This window comes from Sturnira hondurensis, unplaced genomic scaffold, assembly GCF_014824575.4.
Source record: "Sturnira hondurensis isolate 20B ecotype Veracruz unplaced genomic scaffold, ASM1482457v3 Scaffold0022305, whole genome shotgun sequence".
Classification (NCBI taxonomy): Eukaryota; Metazoa; Chordata; class Mammalia; order Chiroptera; family Phyllostomidae; genus Sturnira; species Sturnira hondurensis.
Genome location: NW_028094936.1, coordinates 2,153,358 through 2,179,133, shown reverse-complemented (window position 1 = coordinate 2,179,133; position 25,776 = coordinate 2,153,358). Strand labels below are relative to the sequence as shown.

Below are 25,776 nucleotides of genomic sequence, written 5' to 3'. Positions count from 1 at the left end.
GTATGTAAAGGAAAGAATAAACAAATGGGATCTCATCAAAATAAAAAGCTTCTGCATGTCTAAAGAAAACAGTATTAAAATAAAAAGACAGCCAACTGTATGGGAAAATATATCTGCCAATGATACCACAGACAAAGTTTTAATCTACAAAATATACAAACAACTCACATGACTTCACTCTAAGAAGACAACTAACCCAATTAAAAAATGGGGAAAGGACTTGAACAGACACTTCTCCAAGGAGGACATACAGAGGATCCAAAGACACATGAAAAGATGCTCAATATCGCTAGCTATCAGAGAGATGCAAATTAAAACCACAATGAGATACCACTTTACACCGGTGAGAATGGCTATCATAAACAAAGCAATAAACAACAAGTGCTGGAGAGGCTGTGGGGAAAAGGCGACTCCAGTCCACTGGTGGTGGGATTGCAGACTGGTACTATGATTATGGAAAACAGTATGGAATTTTCTCAGAAAACTAATATTGGACCTGACTTTTGACCCAGCAATTCCACAGCTGGGATTATATCCTAAGAACCCCCAAACACCAATCCCAAAGAACCTATGCACCCCAAAGTTCATAGCAGCACAATTTACAGTAGCCAAGAGTTGGAAGCAACCTAGGTGCCCATCAGTAAATGAATGGATCAAAAAACTATGGTATATATACAGAATGGAGTTCTATGCAGCAGAAAGAAGGAGATCCTACTCTTTGCAACAGCATGGATGGAACTGGAAAGCCTTATGCTGAGTGAAACAAGCCAGGTGTTAAAAGACAAATACCATATGTTCTCACCTTTATCGGGAAGCTAAAGAACAAAACAAATAAGCAAGCAAAATATAACCAAAGACACTGAAATTGAGAACAGGCTGACAGTGACCAGAGGGGAGAGGGGGAAGGAATTTCAGGGGAAATAGGGGAGATTTGGGGGAACAAATATAAAGGATACATGAGCAACAACTGAGAAGGGTGGAAATGGGAGGGAGGGGGGAGCATGGGGAGTGGGTTGGGATGGGAGTAATAGATATAAAACTGTACTTAACAGTAACTAAATAACAAGTCTGAAAAAAATTATGCAACCTTGCTGACTATTAGAGAGATGCAAATTAAAAGCAAATGAGATACCACATCTCACGGGTCAGAATGGCCATCATCAATAAGTGAACAAACAACAGGTGCTAGTGAGGTTGTTGAGAAACAGGAACCCTAGCACACTGTTGGTGGGAATGCAGACTGGTACAGCTACAGTAGATAACAGCATAACATTTTCTAAAAAATCTGAAGTTTGAACTGACTTTTGATCCAGTGGTCCCACTGCTTGGACTATACCCTAAGAGTCTTGAATCATCAATTCAAAAGAACCTTTGCACCCCAATGTTTATATCAGTATTATCTGCAAGAGCCAAGTACTGGAAACAGCCTTAAATGCCCAACAGTGAATGAGTGGATCAAAAAGTGTTGTATATTTATACAATGAAATACTATGCAGCAGAAGGAAAGAAGTAACTCCCTTCACAATAGCATGGATGGAAATGGAGAGCATTATCTTGGTGTAATAAGTCAGGTAGCGAAACAGAAGTACAGTATGATCTCATCTATAAGTGGAACTTAATCAACAAAACAAAGAGGCAAGCAAAATATAACCAGAGGCATTGAGATAAAGAACAAACGGATAGTTACCAGACAAGGGTGTAAAGGAATAATAGGAGAAGGAGGAATATCAAGGTGCATGTATAAAGGACACATGGAGACTTCTGCCAAGATGGAGGCATAGGTGGAAACACTGTGCCTTCTCCCACAACCAAGTTTGAATACAACAAAGGTTTGGAGAACAAAGACACAGCCAAAGAACAGAAAATTGAATTATACGGAAGTCCAACAACCACAAACTGTTCAACCGGGTCGGTAAGAGGGGCGGAGCCAGCAGCCTAGCAGGGTCAGGCAGGAAAGATCCCGAGACCTAGACATGAAGGCAGCCCGGACCCAGTCAGGGTGTGGGGCAAACTGACTGTGGTCGCACATTCGCGCACAGTGAGACGGACCATGCAGGCCCCAGCGGGCGAACCCAGTGGTGGAGGGCTGAGGGCCATGGCACACTCGCGTGCAGTGGGACAAAATGCGGGTCCTGGTGACGGTGGCAGCTGCGGCATCTGTGGCAGCAGCAGTGGCGAGAGGCAGCAGACGAGACCGCCATTGCTCCTCTTTGGCCCTGCCCCCGCATACAGTGGCACAACCCAGCTACTGAGTTGCCCTGCTCTGGTGAACACCTAGGGCTCTGATCCTGATACATAACAGGCACGAACAGTTCAAAAGATGGCTCAAGAAGAACTCAAAGCCCCAGAGCCCATAACTCTAAGCCACCAAGAGATTGCCAGCCTCTCAGATGCACAGTTCAAGACACTGTTTATCAGGATGCTCACAGAACTGGTTGATTATAGTCAGAAATTAGAGGAACATATATGAAGGCTAAACTAATTGAAATGAAGGGAGATGCACAGGTAACCAATAGTGATGGAAAGGAAACTGGGACTCAAATCAAGGAGGTGGACCAGAAGGAAGAAAGAAATGACCAAATAGGAAGAAGTAAAGTTACAAGAATTCAAAAAAATGAGGAGAGTATTAGGAACCTCCAGGACATCTTTAAACGTTCCAACATCCGAATCATAGGCATACCAGAAGGGGAAAAGAAACAGCCACGAGTGGAAAATGTATTTGAACAAATAATAAAGGAGAACTTTCCCAGTCTGGCAAAGGAAATAGACTTCCAGGAAATCCAGGAAGCTCAGAGAGTGCCAATGAACTTGGACCCAAGAAGGAACACACCAAGGCACATCATAATTACATTAGCCAAGATTAAAATGAAGGAGAGAATCCTGAAAGCAGCAAGAGATAAGGGGACAGTCACCTACAAAGGAGTTCCCATCAGACTGTCAGCTGATTTCTCAAAAGAGACCTTATAGGCAAGAAGGGGCTGGAAAGAAGTATTCCAAGTCATGAAATCCAAAGTCCTACGGTAAAGATTGCTCTATCCAGTAAAGCTTTCATTTAGAATGGAAGGACAGATAAAGTGCTTCTCAGATAACGTCAAGTTCAAGGAGTTCATCATCACCAAGCCCTTATTATATGAAATGTTAAAGGGACTTATATAAGAAAAAGAAGATGAAAAATATGAACAGTGAAAGGACAGCGAACTCAAAGTTATTAACAACCACACCTAAAACAAAAGCAAACCAAGAGGACAACTAGATCAGGAGTGGAACCATAGAAATGAAGAACACATGGAGGGTTAGCAACAGGGGAGTGGGAGGGGGAGAAGGGGGGAGAAGGCACAAAAAATAACATAGACAGTAGGTAGAAAATAGATAGGGGGGAGGGCAAAAATAGTAGGATAAAAATAGAATCTAAAGAACTTGAGACATGTGGTTATAAACTAAGGGGGGGAGAATAGAACAACTGTAATGGTATAATCAATAAAATATATATTAAAAAAAAGAAAGGAGGCTCCTCTGGAAAACAAACAAAAAAGGACACATGGACAAAGCCAAAGTGGGTAGGTTTGAGGGTGAGAGGCAGGGATGGGTGTGCCCGGGAGCTGTTGTGGTGTAACAATGGTAACAAGTATACAACAACAATAAAAACAATAATATGGTCTAAACTCACTTTCCAGAGACTTCTTAACTGTACTTTTCACCAATAACTCATATGACAATACTTAGTGTGTCAGAAAAGAAGTCTGTGCCAAAGGATGATCACCCAAGCTGAAATAGCAAAGTAGACTTTGCTTTCTTCAGTTGGTTTCCTAAAGTATGGCAAAATCTTCATACCTGGGTAGAGATGTAATTTTCCCCCATTTTTCTATGCAGAAACGCCGTAGCCCATTGCTTCCTCGAAGGGCTGCAAAGCCTTCGTAGGGCACACTTGATGTTCCTGTGACGAACTGAAGTAATCTTAATCTCTGCTCATTATTGAAATGTTCCACTGCAACCCAGAACCAGCGGATCACAAGATGCCCATCATGATAACCTGAATGAAGCAAAAGAGAGAGAAAGAAAGACAGTATAGAAAGGAGGAAGAAAGGAAGGAAGAGAGGTGAAATACACATCAGGTGTGGTAAGAACTGAACAGCTGCTTGTATGTGCTGATCCTCTAATGATGGCCTGTATGTAAATCTAAAACAATTTGTGCACTGGGTCAATTTTTAAAACAAAAGCAGGTTTATGAATTAGCTGTTTTATTTTTTAAAAAGTATATGTTCTGAGGGATGTCCTTAGTAATGTTTGCTCTCTAAATAACTGGGACTCCACCAGTCATTTTCAGTTTCATATAAATTTAGAGAAGGAGTGACTAGACTTAGTAGAGATCTTTGGGATCCAAAAGGGACAAACCCCGCCATGTATACAATACTTTATTTCCTTTTTTTTTTCTGATGTCAGCTCTTGGTAACTACATACAGTGGAAGAGTCCAGGACTTAAGTAAGGCTGGATGTAAAGGACAATCTTGGTGAATGGAAGATGCTGGGCTCTGCAGCAGCCATTGATAGCCCTGTAGCAGCTGCTCTCAGGCCAACCCTGGGCTGAGATGAATTGGTCCCATGAAAAAAGTATTGGACCCCACTTACACTACAGTTGGGAGACCAAGCTTGTATCGATCACTTAAGATAAATAATTTGCTGATGACTGCAAATTCAGCAGCAATGATGGGATAGGTCAATCTGGGAAGGGGTAGAAGCGGGGAGATCTTCATTAAAAAGAAGGCAGCAACCGTAATTGAACAACAATAAAAAAGACATGAGGTGTGAGTTAAACATGCAAAGCTTTTATAATAGTATAGGGGAAGAGGAGGACATCTCTGGCAGGGGAAATAAAGAATAACAAGAATAAGTAAGAAATAGGGAGGAAATAATAAGCTAACTAGTCTGGAGTACAAAAAGGAAACATGCTGGGAGCCTTAGAGACCCTTAATAGTCAGGCAAAGACATTTTGACTTGATGATACCTTAAGTCACTTTTTTCCTACCAGGCCAAGAATAGGCCAGAAGTACCACAAAGTCTTCTTATGGCTGTGTGTATTGAGTGGTTTGGGGGATGACTTAGGCTGAGATGACAAGCCCCTTGCTCTTTCTTCATTGTATTGATTGTATTTCTCTGTAATATTTTCCGTGACGGAAGGGTTTTCAGACTAAAAATTCCTGCCAAAGACCTATTCTATAAATAATGAGCTTGTTTCATGGATAGGGAAGTGGCACGATGAAAAGAATGTTTCAAAAGAGTAGTTTAGCAGAGTGAAGGTAAATAGTTCAGGGGGGTGAGAAATTTGTTTTGGTGAGATGACAGCTAGAAATGTGTTGCAGCAAACAAGGAATGTGGCAACCAGTGTGACAATCCTACAGAGTGTGGGAAAAAAATTCCCTGCCAGCATGAAAAGCAGTTGGCCCATAAATGATAGTGTTCCCTGATGAATCTACATGGAGGTAGCCAGAGACTACCACTGACAGTTTAAGTTGGAAGGCAGAGGAAGGCAGATAGAAGAAGCTATTGGGTTGGCTAAAATGTTCATTTGTTTTTTAGTAAAAATAAAAGATACATTTTTCATTTCTACCCAAAACTTTATTGGATAATGTTTTCAAGTTTTGCTCCACTACCTTCTGCCATCTTTCAGGCAAATTCATAATTTCATCAACACAATTTTATAAAAATCATATTTAATTTTTTAATTTTAATTGTTATTAAATACAGTTTTCTGTCTTTTACTCCCATCCAGGCCTACCCCCCTGAGTCCTTCCCACCTTCCATTTCCAACCCCCTAGTTTTTGTCCATTTGTCCTTTATACATGTTCCTGTAAACCCTTCCCCTTTTCCCCTGAAATACCCTCCTCTATTCCCTATTGTCACTGTCAGCCTGTTATCTATTTCAGTGTCCTAGGTTAAAAAACAATTTTTAAAAATCTTTTTGAACAAAGAACTGTTCCTTTTGCAGCTTTCCAGGGAATTGAACTTTTTCAATTAAAAGGATTTTGTGTAAACCAAAATAAATGGAAATCCAAAGGCAAAATGCTGGGTGAATATGGAAGATGAATTAGAATTTCCTAGGTAAGTCTTCAAAGAAATGTGATCTTCTGTTATCCTGATGGAAGATTATACACTTTCTGTTGACTAATTCTGGACACTTTGGACTGAGTGCTGCTTTTGGTTCATCTAATTGGGAGAAGTACTTGTTGGAATTAACCATTTAAATTTTTTTTATTTTAATTGTTGTTCAAGTACAGTTTTCTGCCTTTTACCCCAATCCCATGCCACCCCCCAGCCCTCCCCACCTCCCTTCCATTTCCAACACCACCCAATTATCGTCTGTGTGTCCTTTATTCTTGTTACTGCAAAACCATTCACACATTTCTCCTGAAATTCCCTCCTCTCTCCATTGTGGTCACTGTCAGCCTGATCTCAATTTCAGTGTCTGGTTATATTTCACTTGTTTGTTTGTTTTGTTGATTAGGTTCCTGTTAATGGTGAGATCATATGGTATTTGTCTTTCAACACCTGGCTTATTTCACTCAGCATAAGGCTTTCCAGTTCCATCCATGTTATTGCAAAGGGTAGGAGTTTCTTCTTTCTTTCTGTTGCATAGAATTCCATTGTGTAAATGTACCATAGTTTTTTGATCTATTCATTTACTGAAGGGCACCTAGGTTGCTTCCAGCTCTTGGCTATTATAAATTGTGCTGCTATGAACATTGGAGTGCATAGGTTCTTATCAATTGCTGTTTCAGGGTTCCTAGGATATAATCCTAGCAGTGGAATTGCTGGCTCGAAAGGCAGATCCATTTTAAGTTTTCTTAGAAAGCTCCATACTGGTTTCCATAGTGGTTGCATCAGTGTACAATCCCACCAAAGTTCACTAGGATTCCCTTTTCTCCACATCCTCTTCAACACTTCTTGTTACTTTGTTTAAGATGGCCACTCTGACTGGTGTGAAGTGGTATGTCATTGTGGTTTTAATTAGCATCTCTCTGATAGGCTAGTGATAATGAGCATCTTTTCTTGTGTCTCTGGACTCTCTGTATGTGCTCCTTGGAGAAGTGGCTGTTCAAGTCATTTGCCCATTTTTTAATTGGGTTGCTTCTTTTCATATAATAGAGTCATATGGGTTCTTTAATATTTTGGAGATTAAACCCTTGTCTGAGGTATCATTGGCAAATATGTTTTTTCATATGTTTGATTCTCTTTTTATTTTAATGCTGTTTTCTTTAGCCATGAGGAAGCTTTTCATTTTGATGAGATCCCATTTGTTTATTTCTTCCTTTATGTCCTTGCTCTAGGGGACGTATCAGTGAAAATACTGCTGTGTGAAATATCTGAGATCTTCCCAACTATGTTCTCCTCTAGGACTTTAATAGTGTCATGACTTATATTTAAATCTTTTATCCACATGGAGTTTGTTTTTATGTATGGTGTAAGTTTGTGCTCAAGTTTCATTTTTTTGCATGTAGCTGTCCAGCTTACCAAACACCATTTGTTGAAGAGGGTATTTTTACTCCATTTTATTTTGCTTCCCACTTGGTCAAATATTGATTAACTATAGAGGTTTGGGGTTATTTCTGAGATTTTTGTTATGTTCCATTGGTCTATCTGTTTGTTTTTATGTCAGTACCAGGCTGTTTTGATTACAGTGATCTTGTAATACCATTTGGTATCAGGTATTGTGATCCCTCCTACTTTGTTCTTCTTTCTCAAAATTGCAGCTGCTATTCAGAGTCATTTATGGTTTCATATGAGTTTCTGAAGTGTTTGTTCTATGTTTGTAAAGTATGTCATTGGTACTTTAATAGGTATTGCATTGAATCTGTAAATTCCTTTGGAAAAATCCCATTCAGTCCATACTAATGGACATTTTGATGATGATAACTCTTCCAATTTATGAACACAATATATGTTTCCATTTGTTTGTGTCTTTCTTGATTTCTTTCTTCAGTGTCATGTAGTTTTCTGCATACAGGTTTTTTACCTCCTTGGTTAGGTTTATTCCTAGGTATTTTATTTTTGTTTTTGCTGTACTGAATGGGATTTTTTTTCTTGCTTTCTGCTTCTGCTGTTTCATTGTTGGTATACAAAAATGCATCCAATTTCTAGATATTGACTTTGTATCCTGCTCTTTTGCCAAATTCAGTTATTAGGTCAAGCAGTTTTTTGGCAGAGTCTATAAAATTATCTATAGACATGCCCTGGCTGGTGCAGCTCAGTGGATTGAGCACGGGCTTGTGAACCAGACGATCATGGTTCAATTCCCAGTCAGGGCACATGCTTGGGTTGCAGGCCAGTTCCCAGCAGGGGACCTATGAGAGGCAACCATACATTGATATTTCTCTCCCTCTCTCCTTCCCTTCTCCTCTAAAGATAAATAAATAAAATTGTTAAAAATTTTTAAAAAGATTATCTATGGACACTATCATGCAATTTGTAAACAATGACAGTTTTTTTCCTCCTTTCCCATTTTGATGCCTTTTATTTCCCTTTCTTGTCTGATCTCTGTGGCTAAAACTTCCAATACTATGTCGAATAGAAGTGGTGCAAATAGACATCCTTGTCTTCTTTCTGATCTTAGTGGAAAAGCTTTTAGTTATTGCCCATTGAGTATGATGTTGGCTCTGGGTCTCTCATATATGGCCTTTATTATGTTGAAGAATGCTCCCTCTATTCCCACTTTGATGGGCGTTTTTTCATAAATGGGTGGGTGCTGAACCTTATCAAATGCTTTTTCTGCATCTATTGACATGATCATGTGATTTTTGCCTTTGCTTTCGTTTATGTGATTCATTATCTTTACTGATTTGTGAATATTGTACCATCCTTGCATCCCTGGAATGAATCCCATCCTTGCATCGTGGAATGAATCACACTTGGTCGTGTTGTACGGTCTTTTTCATGTATTGTTGGATGTGGTTTGCCAGTATTTTGTTGAGGATTTTAGCAATAACTTATGTTCATTAGCAATATTGGCCTGAACTTTTCCTTCTTCATTGTATCTTTTGCTGGTTTTGGTATTAGGATGATCTTGGGTTTATTAAAAGACTTTGGGAGTCTCCCATCTTCTTGAATTTTTTTGGATAGTCTGTGAAGAATAGGGTTTAGCTTTTCCTTAAATGCTTTAATACTAGCAGTGAAATTGCTCAGTCTCCTGTGAAACCATCTTGTCCAAGGTTTTTGTGTGTTGGGAGTTTTTTGATTACTGCTTCAATTTTGTCCACTGTTATTGGTCTTTTCAGGCTTTCTGCTTCTTCTTCATTGAATTTTGGAAAATTATATTTTTCTAGAAATTTGTGCATTTCACCTAGGTTTTCAAAATACATGGTATACAGTTCTTCTTAGTAAATTCTTACAATCCTTTGTATTTCTACGGTATCAGTTGTAATTACTCCTCTTTCATTTATGATTGTGTTTCTTAGGGTACTTTCTCTTTTTTTTCTTGATGAGCCTACTTAAAAGCTTGTCGATTTTATTTATCTTTTCAAGAAACCAGGTCCTGGATTCATTGATCCTTAAAATTGTGCTTTTATTCTCTATATCATTTAATTCTTCTCTGATCTTGATTATTTCCTTCCTTCTACTTACTCGTAGCTGTCTCTGTTGTTACTTGAGTTCTTGTAGGTGTAGGGTTAGGTCATTTGTTTGAAATGTTTCTATCTTTTTCAAGTAGGCCTGTATTGCTATGAACTTTCCTCTCAGGATTGCCTTCACTGTGACCTATAAGTTTTGGGTTGTCGTGAGTTCATTTACATTTGTTTCCAGAATTTTTTTCTGATTTCTTCCCTAATTTCATTCTTGACCCATTCATTGTTTAATAGCATGCTATTCAATCTCCATGATTTTGAGTGTTTTGGTTTTTTCCCTTAGGGTTGGCTCCTATTTCAGTTTTTTTTTCTATTTCAGTTTCTTGTAGTCAGAGAAAATGCTTGATATAATTTCAATTTTCTTGAATTTGTTGAGGCTTGTTTTGCATCCTATTATGTGGTCTATCATTGAATATGTTCCATGTGCATTTAAAAAGAATGTATTTAGCTTCTTTGGGATGAAAGGCTCTCTATAGAGCTTTTAATGAACTTTAATATTTGTTAAATCTGTTTCATGTAGGGCATTGTTGAATGCCACAATACATTTGTTTATATTTTGTTTGGAATATCTGTCCATTTTTGACAGTTGGGTGTTAAAATATTCTACTCTAATTGTGTTGTTGTCAATATCTTTCTTGAAGTCCTCCAAGATTTTTTATGTATTTGGATGTTCCTGTGTTGGGTGAATATATATTTACAATGTTTATGTCTTCTTGTTGGATTCTTCCATTGAGTATTATGAAGTGACCTTATGGGTCTCTTTTTATGGCCTTTTTTTGAAGTATTTTTGTCTGATATGAGTATTGCTATCCTGGCTTTTTTTTCCTGTCCAGTTGCTTGGAAAATTTGTTTCCAGCCCTTCACTTTTAGTCTATGTAGGTCTTTTGTCCTGCAGTGGCTCTCTTGTAGGCAGCATATGTGTGGATCATTCTTTCTTATCCATTCAGCTATTCTATGTCTTTTGATTGGAGCATTTAATCTATTTACATTTAAGGTTATTATTGATAGGTACTTGTTCATTGCCATTTTTCATGCCTGTGTCCCTCTGTATCTCTCTCTTTTCCTTCCTTTCCTTAAAGTAATCTCTTAAGCATCTCTTGCAGAGCTGGTTTGGTGGAGGTGTATTCTTTGAGACTTCTTTTGTCCGGGAAACTCCTTATTTGGCCTTCTATCTTGATTGAGAGCCTTGCTGGGTAAAGCAACCTTTGTTGAGGTTCTGTGACTCTTTGTTGAGGCCTTTGTTTGTTGTTATCCACCTTTTAGTTTTATTTCCAGAATGGTCCCTGGTTGAGGTTAGTGTGGCTTCCACTCCCTCCTTCACCTTCTTCTGTTGTTATCTGCTGATGGTTCCTTTGTTGGTGGATTTCCTCTTCCAGCAGGTGTATTGGTGTTCACTGTTCCCACATTGCGAGTTCTCTGGAGTAGCAAAATGAAATTGTCTCACTCTCTTTGTTGTTGGGATGACTCCTGTTTGGGTCTAACTCTGTTCCTTTCTCTACTCCAGGCATTATTGTGTCACCTGTGAGAACAGAAGGAAAATGAAAAAACAAGGAAAGGAAGGAAGGAAGAATGAGAAAAGGGGGAAAAAGAGAAAAGAGAGAGAGAGAAGGAAAGAAAGAAGAAATTTTTAAAAAGAGAGAAGAAAGAAGGTCTAAAAAAGGAAAGCAAGGAAGGAAGAAAGAAGGAATGAAAAAAGATAGAAGGAAGGGAAGGAAGAAGGAATTAAAAAATAAAATTAAAAAAGAAGGAAGAATAAGGAATAAAAAGGAAAGGAAGAAAGAATAAAGGGAGGGAGGGAGGGAGAGAGGGAGGGAGGAAGAAAGGAAGGAAGGAAGGAAGGAAGGAAGGAAGGAAGGAAGGAAGGAAGGAAGGAAGGAAAGAAGGAAGGAAGAAGGAATTTTTAAAAAAGCCTTCTGCTGGCTTTAAACTGGTGGGGCTAGTTCTACTGCTGGCTGAGGAGGGATTAATTTCACTTTTCTACCTTCCTGAGCTGCACTCTTTGCTGTTTTCCAGCCTCCATCCCGGTTCCTCAGTACTCTTCTGTGCCAAGCCTAGGCCTTTAGTCCACCAGTTGCTCTGTCCTTGAGCTGCACCAATTAGGGTTAAGTCACACACCATCTTCTTGCTCTTTGTTGTACTAGATGCTTGGGACTCTCAGCACCCCTTCAGGGTAGTTCAGTCCCTCACTGAGTCAAGTCTTTCTGGGGACTGCAGCTCCCTTCAGTGGGGCTTTTCCACCTTCCTCTTAGAGAGCCAGTTGGCTCTGCAGGACTCTGGGCACACAGGCCAGGTGGGAGGTGCTCTGTCCCTGGTGTCTGGGGTGTGAGTGTGGACAGGCAGCTGCAGACCTCAGACCAGGTGCGCATGTCCCCAGTGCTTTTGGTGTGGGCACTGCCAGGCCACCACTGGGCCAGACAAGGTGTGCACCATCCAGTTCTTTGGGTGTGGGTGCGCTCAGGCCTCCCTAAGATGGGATGGGGTGCATGCAGTCCCAGGACTGTGGGAGTAGAGGCACAGGAGGTGGGCGGCTGCTTCAGAGAATTCCCCAAACAACCACAGAGTGCCTCTCTTTTTTCTTTTTTTTATATAGTGTATTGATTATACCATTACAGTTGTTCTGTTCCCCCCTTCATTCCCCTCCACCCGCACACTCTCTCCCCCACCCTTCTCCCTCCTTAGTTTATAACCACGTGTCTCAACTTCTTTAGATTCTATATTTCCCCCACTATTCTCGCCCTCCCCCTATCTATTTTCTACCTACCATCTATGCTACTTATTCTCTGTACCTTCTCCCCCCTTCTCCTCCTCCCACTCCCCTGTTGCTAACCCTCCATGTGTTCTTCATTTCTATGGTTCCACTCCTGATCTAGCTGTCCTCTTGGTTTGCTTTTGTTTTAGGTGTGGTTGTTAATAACTGTGTGTTTGCTGTCCTTTCACTGTTGATATTTTTCATCATCTCTTTCTTATATAAGTCCCTTTAGCATTTCATATAATAAGGGCTTGTTGATGATGAACTCCTTGAGCTTGACCTTGTCTGAGAAGCACTTTATCTGTCCTTCCATTCTAAATGAAAGTTTTGCTGGATAAAGCAATCTTGGCTGTAGGTCTTTGGATTTCATGACTTGGAATACTTCTTTCCAGCCCCTTCTTGCCTGTAAGGTCTCTTTTGAGAAATCCGCTGACAGTCTGATGGGTACTCCTTTGTAGGTGACTGTCCCCTTATCCCTTGCTGCTTCTAGGATTCTCTCCTTCATTTTAGTCTTGGCTAATGTAATTATGATGTGCCTTGGTGTGTTCCTTCTTGGGTCCAACTTCTTTGGCACTCTCTGAGCTTCCTGGATTTCCTGGAAGTCTATTTCCTTTGCCAGACTGGGGAAGTTCTCCTTTATTATTTGTTCAAATAAGTTTTCCACTCGTGGCTGTTTCTTTCCCCCTTCTGGTACCCCTATAATCCGGATGTTGGAACGTTTAAAGATGTCCTGGAGGTTCCTAAGCCTCTCCTCATTTTTTTGAATTCTTGTTTCTTTACTATTTTCTGGTTGGATGTTTCGTTCTTCCTTCTGGTCCACTCCCTTGATTTGAGTCCCATTTTCCTTTCCATCGCTATTGGTTTCCTGGACATCTCCCTTCATTTCAATTAGTTTAGCCTTCATATGTTCCTCTAATTTGTGACTAAGTTCCTCTAATTTGTGACTGTACTCTACCAATTCTGTGAGCATCCTGATAAATAGTGTTTTAAATTGGGCTTCTGAGAGGCTGGCAATCTGTTGGTCGCTTAGAGTTATTGGCTCTGCGACTTTGAGTTCTTGCACCATCTTTTGGGCTGTTCGTGCCTGTTAAGTAGCAGGAATGGAGCCCTAGGTTTTCACCAGAGCAGGGCAACTCAGTCGCTGGGTTGTGACGTTGTATGTGGGGGTGGGGTCAAAGAGGGACAATGGCTTCCCTCTGGCGCCCACCTTCTAGACCCCCACCAGCACCGCAGCCATCACCGTCACCAGGGCCACGCGCCCCGCTCCACTGCACGTGAGTGTGCCGCCGCTGTCAGCCCTCCACCACTGGGTTCGCCCCCTGGGGCCTGCGTGGTCCGTCTCACTGCATGGGAATGTGCGACCTTGGTCAGTCTGCCCCGCACCCCGACTAAGTCCGGGCTGCCTGCGCTCCTAGGTCTGTCCTTCCCGACCCTGCTCCGCTGCTGGCTCTGCCTCTCTTACCGTCCCAGTTGAACGGTTCATAGCTGTCGGACTTCCGTATAATTTGGTTTTCTGGTCTCTGGGTGTGTCTTAGTTCTCCAAAACTTTTGTTGCATCCAAACTTGGTTGTGGGAGAAGGCACAGTGTTTCCACCTATGCCTCCATCTTGGCGGAAGTTCTTTTTTCTTTTTGAAAAATTACTCCCATTCAAGCCTGCAGGTCCAAACAAGCACCTGGCCTCTCACACAGTCCAGCCTGGCTCTCTCCCAAGAATCTTACAGCAGACCAGGTGGGTGCTGGGTCTGGGGCTGCAGCTGCCCTGGTCCCCATGCTGTTTCCAGGGACCTTACTGTCCTTAAGAACTCTCCTTACTATCTGATTTTTCAATGTCCTCTATAATTTTTGGTTTCCAATCTTCATATATTCTGGAATACTGTTGGCTGTTCACTCTGTTCCTCAAAAGATCAGCTAGGTATTTTACCCGTGCACTGGGGGAAGTGGATTTTCCTTCCACCTACCTTGCCACCATCTCCAAAAACACCCAAATCATCATTTGTTTTTTCGAAGGAACTCATGATAGAGGGACTCCCTTCCAATCCCACCATATACACATCACCATCTTCTTTGAATGAAGAGCAGCATTTTATGTGGTTGGTGGTGGTTTATTTTACTTGTTCCATGATCTCTTCCATTCCACATTATTGCACAGTATCCACTTTCCATTTCCCATCTCAATTTGTTTTAACAATGGAGCATTTTCATTATGTTTAAGTAGAGAATCATGTGCAAAAACATGGTCAAACAGTTTCATCTACTTAACTTATACAGTACCCAAACATCAAAGTGATTAACATAACTAAGCTCGTGCAAATGATTGCCAATGCTTGATTTAGACATTTTGAATATATTGGCTATTTCCCACATATTATAACATTGACTGCTCTCAATTAATGTCTTGATTTGATTGCTATTAATTGCAACTGGTTGCAATTGATATACTATACTCAATTGATATACTATACTATTTGATTGCTATACTCAACTGTGGAGCATCGTCCAGTGAAAAATCTCCAGCACAAAATTTTGAAAATTACTTTAGACACATTTGATTAGTCAATCACCTTCTCCATATGCTGCACAAGTCTTTATTTGTGTTTCAGTTGCGTTTTTACCTTTCTTGAAATAATAAAGCATAATATGCCAAAAATGTTGCTTATTTTCTTCCATCTTCAATATTAAAATGACTACACAAAAATTCACCAATTTTGATAAGTTTTTTTTAAATGCACACTGATGTGACAGCTGTTACAGTATACTTTAACAAAATTGTTTCAAATGAAATTAAGGACAACTAAGCACCATTAGAGCCATTTTACAGAAAGAAAAAACAAACAAACATGTTTTAGTCGACCCAATGCTTTATACATGTATTGAAGTTGAAGTAAGTTATTGTAGTCTTCAAAAAGTGATAAAGTATAAACATGGTCAGCATGGCTCAGTTAGCTGGAGCATCATCCCATAGACTGAAAGATCACAGGTTTGATTTCCAGTTAGTGCCTGTACTCAGTTTGTAGTTCAATCTCCAGTCATGGTATGTATGAGAAGGCAAACAATCATGTTCCTCTCTCTAAAAGCAATGTAATATTGTCTTGGTGAGGATAAAAATAGTGATGAAATATATATATATATAAATATGTTATATATTTATATTATAAATATGTAAGGAATATATGTGCGTATATACATATGCAAATGTATATGTACATATATATTTATGTATATGTACATATACCTATGTACCCCCTTTATATGTATGTATATATGTGTATATATATATATGATGAATCATTGTTCAGTCATAAAAATAAATGAGGTACTGAAATATACTAGGACACGGACAAACCTTGAAATAGTATGCTATGTGAAAGAAGCCACACAAAAAGACCACATATTGATAAATTACTATTTACATTAAATATCCAGAATAGGTAAGTCCATAGAGACAAAATGCATACTGGTGGTTGCCAGGGGCATGGGAGGGAAGAATGAGGAACAACTGCTTAATGAGTATAGGTTCCCTTTCAGGGTTGTAAAAATGTTTTAGAACAAATTAGAGGTGGTGGTTCTACACCATTGTGAATGTACAAAATGTCATTGTATTGCTCACTTTAAAATGGTGAAAGTTTTCATGTCAATGTCACCTCAAAATATTTTAAAAACTGATGACTTGCTTATGTGAGAGTTGCATCATCATACACCCTGACAGCTCACCTCCCCGGTACTCGGTGTTATTCCGCCAGTCATTTAGGTCGATTTCTGCTGTGCCAGCTATCACCAGCTCTAGTTCCCTGGCATCAAACACGGAGACAAGCCTAGAGTCTATGACCTGAAATACAGATTAGGCTTCAGTATACATGTCCAATCACATTGAGAGTTCTGTTCATTATTATTATTTCTATGGCTTAAGGTAGGAAGCTGAGCATTATTTACAACTTTTTTTCCTCCCAGTGTGCTATTATTGTGACTTTCATAAGCTGGGAACTAAAAAAAGGTCCCATGATTTTATTATCTCTGATACCCCACCCAGAATGATAGTGTGGACAAACATGACTGGACTTTGTAATCACAATTAAATTTTCAAGTAAAATTTCATTTTAAAGACAAAAAGTCTAAATAAATTTCAATTGACTCAATAGCTATTAGTATTACTATTCCACTTAAAAAGTATCCCTTTCCAAACTATCAAACCATGACTTAGGAATGGGCATTGCAACCATTATACTTTTCTTCATTTTCTCCCTCACTTTTTTCTCCCTTCTTCAAAAATTTGCGTGGACATACTTTGTTAGTGTTCTGAGCTCTGGATTTCCAGCTCATTGCCATATGTACCAGACACAACTGAACACCTGTAGAAGGCACCCTCCTTAATCAAATCAATCATGGGTGAGGCAGTGACTCATACTGTTATCCACTATAACAGTGGAAAGCAGGGAAAAAAGACCCAAGGCTTGAAAAGACATTTACAGGTTCTTGTTTATAAACTGGAAAAGCTAAATGATGACAATTTTTGGTGCACAAGAAGACTAGCAGCTGTCACAGTTCTCTTGATTTAAACCTTGGCATGTGGCACAAAGTGGCACTATAACAAAACAAAATCTAGCAAAAGTGGACAGCAAAAGTGGACACTCCAATGACTTTACTTCCTTTATTTTTATTTTACTGAATGAAAAAATTGCACCATGCACATATCCTGACAGGAGATGTATGTTGATACTTGGCACACCAGGGCCACCTCAACACCAATTTTGTGAGAATATTTTTTAGCTACCACAAGAATTGGGTTTCCCAGAAAACTCTCACTCCTTATTGATCTACCTCAAGTAGGCCCTCTTTACACTCTGGAGAGGAGAGCTGAACCATTTACCTTGGTTCTTCCTCTCTCTTTTCCTCACAAGCTGTGTCCACTGATGAAGGACTTGTTCCTTTGGGACTGGGACTTACCTCATAGAAGCCACGCACCAGGGCCTCTGTCTGCTGAACCACACCACGTTCCACTCGCCACTTCACCAGTCTCTCGATGTATTCCTTCTTGTTCTTTTCTGTCACCTGGGTATTGGCTCCTCCAGATTTTAGTTCCCTTTCTGTTACCTTATAGAAAAACAAAGATTGTGATGCTTGTTAACTCAGCTCACAATGAGACGTAACTATTTCAGGTGGATGAACTACATGCAAAAACATCCTATTCATATGAGTTCAGTGTTATTACCTCCTCAGTTCATTTTTTTCCCTGGAAGTTACTAAAAAGACCCTGGTTGTTCCAAGAAGATATTAAGTACCTTAGAAGAACTGCATTTTTTTTATAAGGAGAAAATGTTTCCTTAACTCAAGAGACACAATGGAAATAAAAGTAAAATATTTTTCTTTGCTTCATAAATATGAAGCTTATGAAAGAAAATATTTTTCATTTTTATAAGCTTCATTTTTATATTGAACCACAAAAGACCCCAAGAAGGCACAGCAATATTGAGACAGAAAAAAGTTGGAGGCATCGGGTTACCTGATATCAACCTATACTACAAGGCCTTTATAATAAAAACAGTATGATACTGGCAAGAAAACAGATATATATGCAACAGAAATAAACCCACACCGTTATGGTCAGTTGATATTTGACAAAGGATGCAAGAACATATAATGTAGTAAAGATAGTCTTTTAAATAAATTGTGTAGAAAATATTGAATAAAAACATGCAAAAAAAGAGGAATGACCAACTTTTTATACCATGAACAAGAATAAACTGAAAATGGATTAATGACTTAAATGTTAAACTTCAAGGCATAAAAATACTGGAAGAAAATATAGGCAGTAAAATCTCTGGCTTATCGCCCTGGCTGGTGTAGCTCATGGATGGAGCACAGGTTGTGAACCAAAGGGTCGCAGGTTTGATACCCAGTCAGGGCATATGCCTGGGTTGCAGGCCGGGTCCCCAGTGGGGGCGATGTGAGGGGCAACCACACATTGATGTTTCTTTTTCTCTCTCCTTCCCTTCCCCTCTCTAAAAGTAAATAAATAAAATCTTAAAAAAAAATCTCTGGTGTATCTCTGGTATATTTTTTCTCATGTATCTCATTGGCAAGACAAAAAAGTAAACAAAAAGAACTACATCAAACTTTTAAAAAGTTTCTAAAATGTATTTTTATTGCATTTTTACTTTAATTGTTCTTCAAGTAGAGTGTTCCCCATTTTCTCCAATCACATCCCACTGCCCCACCCATCTCCAACCCCCACCCTCACACCCACACTCTTTGGCTGTGTCTAGTGTGCTTTATGCATGTTCTTTGATGGTCCTTCTCCTATTTTCCCCTCATTATCCCTCCCCACCTTCCTCTCTGGTTACTGTCAGTTTGTTTTAATTTCAATGTCTCTGGTCATATATTTCTTTCTTCTTGCTTTGTTGGTTAGGTTCCATTTATAGGTGAGATTGTATGGTATATGTCTTTCACTGCCTGGCTTGTCACATTTAGCATAATGGTCTCCAGGCCCATCCATGCTCTTGCAAAGGGTAGGAGCGCCTTCTTTCTTTCTGCTATATACTATTTCATTATGTAAGCATGCCATGTTTTTTTTTATCCACTCTTTTACTGATGGGCACTTAGGTACTTACAGTACTTGACAATCATAAATTGTACTGCTATGAACATGGGGTGCAAAGGCTCCTTTTAATTTCTGTTCCAAGATTTTTTTGGTATAATCCCAATAAGGGAATTGCGAGGTCAAAAGGCAGTTTCATTTTTAGATTTTTGGAGAAATTCCATACTGTTTTGCACAGTGGCTACACCAGTCTACATGTCCACAGTGTACCAGGATTCCCTTTTCTCCACAACCTCGCCAGCATTTGTTCTTTGTTGATTTGTTTATGATGGCCATTCTGACTGGTGTGAAGTGGTATCTCATGGTGGTTTTAATTTGTAACTCTCTAATGGCTAGTGATGCTGAGCATCCTTTCATATATCTCTGGGCCCTCTGTATGTTCTCCCTGGAGAAGTGCCTGTTTAGGTCCTCTGCCCATTTTTTAAATTGAGTTATTTGTTTTCTTGGAATGGAATTATGTGATTTCTTTATATATTTTGGAGATCAATTCCTTGTTCAAATTATCATTTGCATATACATTTCCCTATATTGTTGGTGCCTTTTTCATTTTGCTGATGTTTTCTTGAGCCATGCAGAAGCTTTTTATTTTGATGAATGACCATTTGTTCAGTCTTTCCTTTATGCCCCTTGCTCTAGGGGACATACATATCTGTGAAAATATTGTGTGTGGAATGTCTGAGATTTTCCTGTTTATGTTTTTCTCTAGGACTTTTATGGTGTCATGATTTATATTTAAATGTTTTATCCATCTAGAGTTTATTTTTGTGAGTGGTGTAAGTTGGTGGTAGAGTTTTATTTCTTTGCATGTAGCTGTCCAGTTCTCCCAACACCATTTTGTTGAAGAGATTATTTTTACTGCATTTTATGTTGCTGCCCCCTTTGTCAAATATTAATTGACCATAAAAACTTTGGGTTATTTCTGGGCTCTCCATTCTGTTCCATTAATATATGTGTCTGTTTTTCATGACAGTATCAAACTGTCTTTATTATATTGGCCTTGTAGTCAGGTGTTGTGATCCCTCCTATGCTGTTCTTTTCCAAAATTGCTGTGGCTATTCATTATCATTTAAGGTACCATATAAGTTTTTGAAATGTTTATTCTGTATCTTTGAAATATGTCATTGGCATTTAATAGGGATTCCACTGAATCTATAAATTACTTTGGGTAATGTGGACAATTCAGTGATGTTAATTCTTCCAATCCATGAACATGGTATATGCTTCCATTTTTTTTGTCTCTTCCTTAATTTCTTTCTTCAGTGTTGTGCGGTTTTCTGAGTACAGCTCTTTCAACTCCTTAGTAAGGTTTATTCCTGGGTACTTTATTTTTCTTGTTGCTATAGTAAATGGGATTATTTTCTTGATTTCTGTTTCTAATATTTAATTGTTGTTATACAAAAATGGTCTTGGTTTCTGGATATTGACTTTGTATCTTGCTGTTTTGACAAATTCACTTATTAGATCGGATAGTTTTGTGGTGGAGTTTATATAACTTTCCATGCTCACTATCATGTCATCTGCAAACAGTCATAGTTTTATTTCCTCCTTTCTAATTTGGATGCCTTTTATTTTTTCCTATCTGATCTCTATGGCTAGGACTTCCAGGACTATGTTGAAAAGAAGTGGTAAAATAGGACATCCTTATCTTGTTCCTGATCTTAGTGGAAGAGTTTTTAGTTTTTACCCATTAAGTGTTATGTTAGCTGTAGGTTTCTTATATAGGGCCTTTATTTTGTTGAGGTATGCTCCACTTTGCTGAGAGTTTTTATCATAAATGGGTGCTGTACATTTTCAAATGCTTTTTCTGCATTTATTCATATGATCATGTACTTTTTGTCTTTCCTTTTGTTAATATGATATATTACATTTATTGACTTGAGAATATTGTACCTTCCTTGCATTGCTGGGGTGAATCCCACTCAATTATGTTTTATAATCTTTAAATGTATTGCTGTAATTGATTTGCCAATATTATGTTGTGAATTTTAGCTTCTATGTTCATCATCGATATTGGCCTGTAGTTTATTTCTTTGTTTTGTCTTTGTCTGGTTTTAGAATTAGGATGATGCTGACTTAATAAAAAGAGTCTTGGATTTTTTGGAATAATCTGAAAAGAATCAGGGCTAGCCGTTCCTTAATGTTTTGTAAAATTCTCCTGTGCAACCATCTTGCCTTGGGCTTTTGTATGCCATTAGATTTTTCATTACTCTTTCTACTTCATCAGCTGTTATCAGTTTGTTTAGGCTCTCTGTTTCTTTTTCATTCATGTTTGGGAGATTATATTTTTCTAGAGATTTATCCATTCTACATAGGTTTCCAAATTTCTTGGCATATAGTTGTTCATAGTAATTTCATATAATCCTTGGTATTTCTCTGGTATCAGATTACAATACCTCCCCTTTTATTTTTGATTTTGTTTATTTGGTTCCTCTCTCATATTTTCTGGATGATTGTGGTTAAAGTCATATGAATTTTGCTCATCTTTTTAATGAACCTTGTCTTGGATTTTTTGATTCTCTCAACCATTCTTTCAGTCTCTATGTTGTTTAATTCTGTTGTGATCTTGATTTTTTTCTTCCTTCTACTAGCTCTAGGCTTTGTTGTTGTTCACACAGTTCTTGTAGCTGTAGGGTTAGGTTGTTTATTGGAAATATTTCTCTGTTTTTTGAGTAGGCTTGCATGACTATCAACTTCCCTTTCAGGACTGCCCTTGCTGTGTGCCATAAGTTTTGGATTGTTGTGTGTTCATTTTTATTCGTTTCCAGAAAGCTTTTTATTTATTTTAAATCTCATTATTGACCCATTTATTCTTTCATAGCATGCTATTCAATCTTCATAAATTTGAGTGTTTTTGAGTTTTTTCCTTTTGTTTGATATCTAGATCCAGGCCCTTGTGTTCAGAGAAAATGCTTGATCTAATTTCAATTCTCCTGAATTTGTTGAGAGATATTTTGTGTCCTATAATGTGGTCTACCTTTGAAAATGTTCCATGTGCATTTGAGAAGAATGTGTACTTTGCTTCTTTGGGACGAAAGCATATATATATATAGTCAAGTCCATTTGATCTAAGACATTGTTCCAAGATGCAATACCCTTGTTGATATTTTGTTTGGAAGATCTATACAGTTTTGAAAGTAGGGTGTTAAAATCCCTTAGAGTACATGTCTATATATTTCTTGAAGTCCTCCAAGATTTTCCTTATATGTTTGGGTGCATATATCTTCACAATGTTTATGTCTTCCTTTTAAAATGTATTTTATCAATTATGCTATTACAGTTGTCCAATTTCCCCCATTCATTTCCTTCCACCCTGCACACGCTCTCCCATTCACATTCCCCCCCCCACCTTTACTTCACATCCATGTGTCATAAGTTCTTTAGCTTCTACATTTCCTATACTATTCTTGCCCTCTCCCTGTCTATTTTCTATCTACCATCTATGCTACTTATTCTCTGTCCCTTTTCCTCCTCTATCCTCCTCCCACTTCCTTGTTGCTGACTCTCCATGTGATCACCATTTCTGTGGTTTTGTTCCTGTTCTAGGTGTTTTGCTTTTGTTTTAGGTGTGGTTGTTAATAACTGTAAGTTTGCTACCATTTTACTGTTCATATTTTTGTCTTCTTTTTTTGTGGGTAAGTTCCTTTAACTTTTCATATAATAAGGGCTTGGTGATGATGAACTCCTTGAATTTGTCCTTATCTGAGAAGCAGTTTATCTCCCCTTCCATTCTAAATGAAAGCTTTGCTGGATGGAGCAATCTTGGTTGTAGGTCCTTGTCTTCCACGACTTGGAATACTTCTTTCCAGCCCCTTCTTGCCTGTAAGGTCTCTTTTGAGAAATCAGCTTACAGTCTGATGGGAATTTCTTTGTAGATGACTGTCTCCCTATCTCTTGCTGCTTCTAGAATTCTCTCCTTCATTTTAATCTTCGGTAATGTAATTATGATGTGCCTTGGTGGGTTCCTCCTTGGGTCCAACATCTTTAGGACTCTTTGAGCTTCCTAGACTTCCTGGAAGTCTATTTCCTTTGCCAGATTGGGGACGTTCTCCTTTATTATTTGTTCAAATAAGTTTTCCACTTGTTGCTCTCTCTCTTCCCCTTCTGGTACTCCTATAATTTGGATGTTGGAATGTTTAAAAATTTCCTGGAGGTTCCTAAACCTCTCCTCATTTTTTTTGAATTCTTGTTTCTCCATTCTTTCTGTTTGGTTGTTTCTTTATTCCTTGTGGTCCACTCTATTGATTTGAGTCCAAGTTTTCTTCCCATCCCTATTGGTTCCCTGTGCATTTTCCTTTATTTTACTTAACATAGCCTTCATTTGTTCATTTAATTTGTGACAAATTCAACCAATTCTGTGAGCATCCTGATCGCCAGTGCTTTGAGCTGTGCATTTGATAGGATTGCTATCTCTTCATTGCTGAGTTGTATTTGTTCTGGAGCTTTGACCTGTTCTTCCATTTGGGACATTTTTTTTTTTTGTCTTGATGCACCTGTTAGTAGTGAGGGGCAGAGCCTTAGGTGCTCACAAGGATGGGGCAACCCAGTTGCTGTATGTGGGGGAGGGGTCAGAGAGGGAACAATGGCATCTGCTCTGCTGTCTCTGATTTCAGTACCTTCTGCTGCTTCCCTCAAGCAAGCTTGGCCTTTCTGGTGAAGGCCGCCCGGTTTGCCAGCCCGGGCAGCTGCCTTGATTGCCCCACTGGGTCTGCCCACTGCCACACTGAGCCTGAGGCCTGCCAGCTGTTGCCTGCATGCCGGGGTCCACAAGCCAGCACTTTTTTTTTTTTTTTTGCTGTGATGCCTCTCTGCCTGGCTGCCTCAACTCTGCCCTTCCTACAGATCTGGATGAATGTGTCCATTTTAACTCCTTGGTTGTTGGACTCCCATATAGTTCAATTTTCTGTCAGTTCTGGTTGTTTTTTGTTTCTAAAATTTTGTTGTCCTTATTTTGGTTATGTGAGGAGGCACAGTGTTTCTCCCTATGCCTCCATCCTGGCCAGAAGTCCCTGTTTATGTCTTCTTGATGAATTCTTCACTTGAGTATTATGAAGTGTTCTTCAGTGTCTCTTTTTATGGCTTTTTTTCCTGAAGTCTATTTTGTCCGATATAAGTATTCCAACTATCCCAACTTTCCAACTTTATTCTTTGTCCATTTGTTTGGAATATTTTCCCCAAACAATTCGCCTTCTAGTCTGTGTAGGTTTTTTTTTTCCTTTCTGACATTGGTCTCTTATAGGCAGCATATGTGTGGGTCATGTTTTCTTACCCATTCAGCTACCCTATGTCTTTTCATTGGAGCATTTAATTCATTAACATTTAAAGTTTTACTCTAGGTACTGATTCATTTTATCCCCTTTGTACCCATGTTCCTCTTTTACTCTTTTTCTTTCTTTTTTTTTATAGTAGTGCCTTTAGCATACCTTTCATGTATGGACTACTATATGTATGGTCCTGGTATGGTGGAGGTGCATTTTCAGCCTTGTTTTTTTTTAAGGAACATTCCTTATTTAGCCTTCCATTTTAATTGAGAGCCTTGCTTTGTAGAATAGTCTTGGTTGCAGGCCTTCCCTTTTCATTACTTGGAATGTTTTTTGCCATTCCCTTCTTAGTTTCAGTGTTTCCATTGAGAAGTCAGCTGCTAGCCTTATTGTAGTTCCCTTGCATGGTATTTATTGTTTTCCTCTTGATGCCTTTAAGACTCTCTCTTTGTCTTTAAAACTTGGCATTTTTTAATGATGTGTCTTGAATTAGGCCTCTTTGGGTTCATCTTGATTGGGAAGCTCTGTGCATCCTGAACTTCTGTAGTTTTTCCTTCTCCTGGTTCAGAAATTTTTCTGTCATAATTTTTTCAAACAAGGTTTTTATTCCTTGCTCTTTTTCTTGTCCTTCTGGCATTCCTTTGATTAAAATGTTGTTTTGTTTCATGTTGTCTTGCAGATTCTTTAGCTATATTCATGTTTTTTGAGTCTTTTTCCTACTCCCGCTCTACTTGGGTATTTGTTTCTATGTTGTCTTCCAGCTCACTAATTTGGTCCTCTGCTTCATCTAGACTGCTTGTAACTCCTTGTAGTTTGTTTCTCATTTCAGAAATTGTATTCTTCATTTCTTCCTGGTCCTTGCTTATAGTTTATATTTCCTTTTTCATACTTTTTTAGTTCTCATTTAGTTCCTTGTAGTTGTCTGTGATTTCTTTGAGCATCATTATAACCATCCTTTTGAATTCTATATCTGATAGTTTGATGCCTTTATTTCATTTAAATCTTTTAGTGGAGAGTCTTCCATTCCTTTTGATTGTAGATTTTTTATCCCCCCCCTTTTATCTGACTTTTTGTTTTTTTTTCTGTTATATTCTGTCATATTTCTGTAATATTCTGCTCTCTTCATACAGTGAATTTCTATGGTAGGAGGTCTCTGGGACTCAGTGGTGTGATCTCTTTGATTTCATTGTCTGGATGCTCTGGGATTTTCCTTTTTTTTCTGTTTGAGGTGCCTCTCTTGTTGTACCTGTGTTTTACCCATCAGTGGCTCCTTTGTTGGTGGGTTCTCTTATCCAGTGTGTTTACTGGTATTCACAATTCCCACCTTATTTTCTTTGTGATCTGGGGCAGGGAAAAGGCAGAATATAATAGCAGGATAGTATTCTATGGTATTTAAAGTACCAACAAGTAGAGAGCAGATAGGAGATCCTTTGGAGAAGTACAGCAATAACCCTGATATGTCACCCAGCTAACCACTTTTTATAAGAGGAGAAAAAGATATAAGACTCTTGTTAGAGAGGAAAAGGAATGTGAGCTGACTGCAGAAAGGGCACCTAAGTGAAATT

At 38.8% G+C, this 25,776-nt stretch overlaps 1 protein-coding gene across 1 annotated transcript in view; it reads right to left on the bottom strand.

Annotated features, from left to right (window-relative positions):
• Positions 1–3,806: 3,806 nt before the first annotated feature.
• Positions 3,807–25,776, bottom strand: part of HECW1 (HECT, C2 and WW domain containing E3 ubiquitin protein ligase 1) — a 303,928-nt gene continuing 281,958 nt past the window's right edge. Inside the window, exons 21-23 of the mRNA XM_037035393.1 lie at positions 17,303–17,449; positions 16,073–16,187; positions 3,807–4,030 (exon numbers count right to left, since the gene is read on the bottom strand). Of these exons, the coding sequence (XP_036891288.1) occupies positions 3,807–4,030; positions 16,073–16,187; positions 17,303–17,449 (486 nt within the window). The remainder of the gene's footprint in view (positions 4,031–16,072; positions 16,188–17,302; positions 17,450–25,776) is intronic.